The sequence below is a fragment of the Acinonyx jubatus genome, chromosome A2 (genome assembly GCF_027475565.1).
Source record: "Acinonyx jubatus isolate Ajub_Pintada_27869175 chromosome A2, VMU_Ajub_asm_v1.0, whole genome shotgun sequence".
In the NCBI taxonomy this organism is placed as follows: domain Eukaryota; kingdom Metazoa; phylum Chordata; class Mammalia; order Carnivora; family Felidae; genus Acinonyx; species Acinonyx jubatus.
Window position 1 is genome coordinate 96,904,056 of NC_069383.1, and position 7,020 is coordinate 96,911,075.

The 7,020-nt window shown below is 39.0% G+C and overlaps 1 protein-coding gene across 4 annotated transcripts in view; it reads left to right on the forward strand.

Moving 5' to 3' along the window:
- Positions 1–6,793, forward strand: part of HECW1 (HECT, C2 and WW domain containing E3 ubiquitin protein ligase 1) — a 420,473-nt gene extending 413,680 nt beyond the window's left edge. For 3 of the 4 annotated variants that reach the window (XM_053218662.1, XM_027071594.2, XM_027071591.2), the window contains one exon: positions 1,456–6,792. In XM_053218662.1, the coding sequence (XP_053074637.1) occupies positions 1,456–1,567 (112 nt within the window). In that variant the 3' untranslated portion in view covers positions 1,568–6,792. Of the gene's footprint in view, positions 1–1,455 lie in introns of all 4 variants that reach the window. The other variant, XM_053218663.1, reaches the window with a different exon arrangement.
- Positions 6,794–7,020: the final 227 nt, after the last annotated feature.

Genomic DNA, 7,020 nt, shown 5'->3' on the forward strand with positions numbered 1-7,020 from the left:
CCTGTGCCCACCCTTGGAGCTTGTGGGGGCACAAGGAGTTCGGGGGTTAGTTTTCCAAGAACAATGAGGGAGCTATGGCCAGGAGAAGGAGGAATGGATGCTTAGAGGCAAAAACATCAGCATCCTCCCACTATTCTTCCCGTGCAGGAGAACCCACCTTCCCTCTTCCCTCTTCCCTCTTCCCTCTTCCCTCTTCCCTCTTCCCACCTCCCCATCACCCAAATAATCTCTCTCATACCCTGAGCACTGCATCAGCCTGATCAGGAACTCTGAAAACAAAGGTATAAACAATACACAACTTCCCTAGGGATCTTGTAATTAAAAGAAGAATTCAGTATCCCAAGTGAAATTCAAATGAAGGGGAATGGTCTCTTTGCTTAGAGTTTTGTTTAGTCTTATTGTGTATATGTTTGTTTTGTGATGTTTTATCTTCTCTTTTATTGTTATTTTATTTTAGTTTAGTTTAGATTAGTTTATTTCGTTCCATTTTCATGTGCCCTTCTTCTGTGCTGGTTGGCTTCTCAAGACACCATTGCAACACACCTTTTAGGAAGCAAAAGACATTAAATTGACCTTGAGCTGCACCCATCCACCTTTCTCCCTACTTTGGTATAGACCTTGGCCTCAACCAACAATTCCATAAAAACAAAGCACATCTGACAGGAAGAAATTAGTCAGGTTATTTGAAGTTCCACGAGGGGAAACTGCTCTGGGCCTCTCAGGCTCACCACTGAGCCCTATGTAGGCAATACGGGGTCTGGTCCTGGTCCGTGCATTAGTGCAAGGCAGGGAAAGCCATTCGTTATCTAGATCAGATACTGGTGTGCGTGGGCCCATAGGATGAATGAAGAATATGACAAATATGGCAGAACTCAGGGCACAGGGATGCTCCAGGCAACCAGGGAAGACTATTCCAAAAGCTCAGCTGTTCTTGGAAGTGACGCACTCTGATGTCAGGTTAGCTGTGTCCCCCTGAAACAGAAGAGTCACACAGTCTCCAGGGCACACCTGACTTGATAGAGCATTGGATCTCAGAATTTCAGGGCATCCGGTGACATCTCTACATCAATACATATGGTTTACTGTGGCCCAGAAATCAGAGCTAGACAAGGAGACTTGGGAATATGATCCTGTAGTATTAATGACGTTTCTGCCTCCTTCACTGATCACATCCAATTCATATTTCAACTGCAGAATAAAACTGATATTGTCGATTGATGAGTGTGGTTTGCTTGTAAATGTTTCTAGTTATTCTACTCCCTCAACTAGTTTATTCATGCCTAGAAGGCCATCGTTCTTAGTTGCAATCTTATATGGTGGTCCAAAACCTGGTTGTGCTCATTTTTTATTCCCTTTTGCTTCATACCTTCAGATTGGTCACAGATACATACAGATACATACAGACCAGTTGTACCTTGAAACAAACACCTTCACCAATCTTTTCTCCCCATTCAGGGCACACACATGCTTCAACCGACTGGATCTTCCACCTTATCCCTCATACTCCATGTTATATGAAAAGCTGCTAACAGCAGTAGAAGAAACCAGCACCTTTGGACTTGAATGAGGAAATGGAAACTCACCTGACATTTTCCTGGCAATCACATCACCCTTTCTGGGATCATCCCCTTGCCCTTTCCCTGAATCAACTCTCCTTTGATTTTGGTATTCCATGATTTTTATTTTCAAACCAAATCAGGATTGACAAAAGCTGTGCATGAAGAACTGCCTTCTTCTGAGATCCTACCTTCAGGCTTATCTCCTCTACTCTCAATGAACTGCTAGCCTGTATGCAATATTAAATAACAGCTGTCTCAAGGTCTGTGTGTATCTCCACATACCTCCATTACTAACAATGAAATATGAATGCAAGTTATGCTACACTTGACCAAATGGTAATAAAAGTTTACTTCCATTTATATAATTTTAGGGAAATTTGAGCATTAAGCATTCCGAGCTTTTTTATGCCCATGTCTTCTGAGCAGAGCCACCATTTTTTATAATTTCTAACGAGCAACTCCAGGTCTAGGAGTCAATCAACATTTTCTTTTGCTCCCACTCTACTTTTCCCTGTGCACACTATCCATCCAGAAACAGCAGTGACAAAGCTGCAGTTTTTATACATTCAACTCATGATTCATATGTGGCATCAGTCCCATTAGCTGGAACGAGCCTAGGCATATGGTGCAAATATCACACTTTCCAACAAAAAACAAAAGCAAGAAAAACGCCTCCTGCTGATGCAATGTGGTGCATCTCAATGGTTGTGGGGATTGTGGCTCAACCTGAGTTTAGAGAAGTCTAGGAGGGGTGCACCCCTCATGAGCACTTACCACACAAGAAGCAGAAAACTTGTGCACACGAAGGAGATCTCATTATGTAGCATAAAGGACGAGGCTTCTCCCCACATTGTGTTGTGTGGAATGTGATGGTGCAAAGAGGAGAGAGGGAAGAAGGCCATGTTAGGTTGGTTTGAATACCTGAGTTCTGTACTGTTTTGTTCTGTTTTGCTTTGTTCGGTCTAGCTACAGTTCTCCTTCACAAAGGAAAAAAATGTATAGATAATCTCATGACTTTGTTAAAGCCAGGTAATTATTGCTTGGCAAACAAACTTTGTTTTAACTTTGATACTGTTTTTTTCATGCTCTTTTCTTTTTTTTCTTTTCTTTATGATGGTGTTCAAATTCCTTCACATCTGATTGTCCCATGGGGACCACACTAAACAAGAAGCTGCAGAGAGTGATGGTGCTTGTTCGGGGTCAAGGGCAATATAATACTCCTTCTTCATCCATAGCAATCCTCCTGGAGCAGACACCTAACACCCCCAGAGGCACATTGATTTGTCAGTATAGAGATCCAGTTTCTTTTAGCACTCAGTAAAGAGGTATCTCAGAAAACTTAGTGTTTTCAAGAAAACAGTTGCAGGCTCCAAAGACAGCCTAACCTCTTGATTCCATTTGGAATAAGTGCAAACATAATGGTGAATCTCTATTTTTCTAAACTTGTTATCCATGTTGTCTGAAATATGTCGTGAGTGAAAGTGTTTTTCTTCACTGGGAAAAGAAGAGCTAAAGGGGCCTCACTGTTGAAACGTCACATCATTTGTTTCCAATATACTAAACAAGGGATAAATGTGAGACATTTAAGACAAAGTCAGTTTCACAGGAAGCCATGCCTCCTGCTCCTTGTATGGGTTTGTGTACAGGCAGCACGTTGTATTTCCTGCCCTCCAAAATGAAACTTCTTTTAGTAGGAATTATTTATAATGTCCAGCACACCTTGCTGCTGTGTATCTATTGTCAATCAGGAAGTAATACATTCAGAAATTTAGCTTCTATTATTGTCTAAAAGAGTATTTGCCAAAGTAAGATGGAATGTGCAAGTTACATAATGTAAATTTGAGGGATCTGTAAAATTCAGTACATATTTCACTGTCTGAAAAGTTATGAATTCCATTGAAGCTGTTATTTATAAAATCAGAGCATAAGAATAATACAAATCATTTCACCATTTTAACTCTTTGAACATCATACCTAGTATAGGGAGCATCTTTCATTTTTAGAACTTGGTGTTATACATGTGTAAACACTCATTAATTCAAGCACTCCATTCTCTTTTTAGTATTTCTCTTATTTGTTAGGCATTGGCAAGGGAGGAAGATGTTCAAAAGATGGAACCTGCTCGTGAGGAGCTTTACATTTACACAAACATCTAATTAACATATTAATTAGATTACTTGATGTCTATTCCACCCATACACAGAAGGAACAAGGTATCCTAGAAAATATATAGAGATAGATATCTCGGGCATAAATGGATTTTCAACTAACTTTTCCTTCTTCCTGTTCCTCCTCCCTCCTGCCCTGGTGCCATGGCTCTAAATGTGTCCCACAAAGCATTCATTACAAGACCAGTATTTGATAAAAGTATAAAATTCCAAAAAGAAATACTGATGTCAAAGTCAGCTGAAAGGAAGCAAATCTTGCTTGACAGGGTCCCAGATTGTATGACAGTCTTGCACAGAATCGTAAACAAAGGGAAGAGGAGAACAAACAGACAGTTGTTATGGAATGATTCTATGATTTCCCCATGTCCCAAGTCATGTTTTTTTAGTTATTATTCCCTAACATATGAAGCTGGAATACATGAAAATTATGTATAATTTTTCATTACATGTATAATTATGCTATTAATTCCATCAGCCAGAGGTGTAAACCTCCCCCAATCATGTGACTCAATGGGCAAGGCAGATCTGTTTGTTACCACTTCTAATTTTTTTTTTTTACTAAAAGTATGAATTTTCTCCATGGAGACATTTTATATTAATCACTTATAAACCACAATTCTCCTAAAACAAAACGTTTTAGAGTTAGTTTGGTAAGAGTGTATTACCCTTAACTAGAGGATAAACAAGAACAATAAGCAAGAGAAAATTAATCTTTCAAGTAGAAAAATGCTTTTAAAATGCTATGAAGTGTCACAATAATTTTATGGATATGACATTTTATTCTATCACATGAAAATGATACTCCTAAAATTAGAAATTGCCTCTTCAGGGTAGGAGTTCTCTGTAACTTCCTATGTAGAGAGAAGTTGGCAGTGGTTGTGAGAACTTTTCCTTCCCATCACCGCTGTAGCACAGTTTCTTGCGGGCCATGAGAAAATTAAGAAAAAGAGATCTGAGATTCTTTGGCAGGCTTCTAAATCTTTTTCTCTTTTAATCCATGACCACATGTCCCTTCATGGTAAGTATATTTGTGTGGCAAGTCAATAAGCCAGACTTTCCAGAACAGTTTTAATGTTACATCTATGGCATTGTCAGTCCATGTGTCAAACTGTGTGTCCAAAATTTGGGTTCAAAAAATTTCTCAGTTGCCACAAATAATTTCCCAGTCAAGATGAAACACTTTCAAATGAAAGTAGTTAGAACTTTACATAACAAATGTGGTGCTTTATTATTATTATTATTATTATTATTATGTACTTCAGTGTTCATTATTAAATCTACTGCAATACTATATCATAAAAATCTGGGATGGATGTTCTAGCCATCATGAGGTCCAAAAGAGAAAGTGTTATTTTCCTGTTAGTGACATGTAGTCCCTTTGTTCTAGTAGAAAAAAAAAGGTGCCTAGAGGTAGTATATAGAGTAAATATTGTTCCATTAGCCTACTTCCTGCAGCTTCCAATTTATCTAAGGAAATGTCTATAACAATTTTGTTAAAAGTCTTTGTTCTAGTCAATAGCAGGAGAAGTCCACATTACTGGGCTGATTTTGCTTACATCAGCAAGAGAAATGTCACGTGATACTCAGGCAGAGCTTTCTCTTCCATCATACCACCTTCAAGGAATGTCAATAAACTCACTTTGGTATGGCATTGTGTGTGTTCCTTCTTCCAAACAAAAGCCAAGATAATGCATAACAATTTGTATTATGCCTATGTTCTCATTGGATATAAGCAATAAAACAACATGGAAGGCTACCAGCGCTATGAAGAACAATCCCTGGAAAAATTATTTATCAAAAAAGCATAGTCTGTGTTCAAAAACCCATGAATAAAGGAACGGCTTTTGTAACAAGTTCCTTGTGTAAGCCTATTAGAACTGCACACAAGCCACGTGGGCTTCCTTTGTGAGTGTCCTTTATGTTGAACCACGCATACACTGGCTTATTGAATTACTACATGTTGAGATGCTTCTCAAAGACTTCAGGACACAGCCTAATACCAAGTGTGACTCTAGGAAAAGGTTTAGCACCAGGCAAAAATGTTGTGTCCAATGACACATATCATTACTCCCAATATTGAGGTGGTATTACTTCCTTTCCAACTTCTAAAAGACAAGCCATGTGGCTGTCACTGGGCAGTCAGAAGCTGATTTATTCTTTGAGGGAAAAAAAAAAACATTATTAGAAAGTGCAGATATGGGGCACCTGGGTGCCTCAGTCAGTTAAGTGTTTGACTTCGGCTCAGGTCATGATTTCACGGTTCGTGGGTTCGAGCCCTGTGTTGGGCTCTGTGCTCACAGCCTGGAACCTGCTTCAGATTCTGTGTCTCCCTCTGTCTCTTCTCCTCCCCTCTCTCTCTCTCTCTCTCAAATAAATAAATTTTTTTTTAATTTTAAAAAAAGAGTGCAGGTAGGACTGAGAAAGGGAAAAATCTAAGAAGTCTCAATATTTCATTTCATGCACATGCTGGGTTTACTTTCATTCATTCTAACTGAAAATGATTTTTCTCTTAAGGCATAAGAAAAAAATTAGCCTAAACCATAATTTATAGACAGTAAATGATATTATTTTATATTTTAATCTGATAATTATTCTGAGATCAAGATTAGATTTCAGATCTCCTGATTTCTATGGCCATGTTTTTCCAATATGCTATGCTGACAGCTGTAAAAAAAAAAAAAAAAAAAAAAAAAAAAAGCACATATAGTTTATATTCCAGATGAAGTTTAAGTATGTTTATAGAGGCTGGTTCTCTAACAGAATAAACGAAGAGAGTTATGGAAGGTCAGGCTAACCTTTATCACTGCTGCAGGAATCATCACATTTTTAGCTGGAGAGAGACACTTAGACACTTTTGCCTGAAGAGTTTCATCTTGGAGATAAAGAACCTGAGACCAGGAGAGATGATTTGCTCAAGGCCAGAAGCATTACCTTGAGGGTTAAAGGTATGCCCTCAAAATATCCTTTGGGGTCCTGAGCTCCTAGACCTGGCAGAACCATTAAGAAATTGACCAGAAAGGGGGCACCTTGGTGGCTTAGTCGGTTGAGCGCCCACTCGAATTCAGCTCAGATCATGATCCCAGGGTCGTGGGATCGAGCCCCTTGTCAGTCTGGGTGTGGAGTCTGCTTAAGGTTCTCTCTCTCTCTCTCTCTCTGCCCCTCTTCTCCACTGGTGCTCCCTCTCTCAAGAGAAAAGAAAGAAAGAAAGAAAGAAAAGAAAGGAAGGAAGGAAGGAAGGAAGGAAGGAAGGAAGGAAGGAAGAAAGAAAGAAAGAAAGAAAGAAAAATAAATTT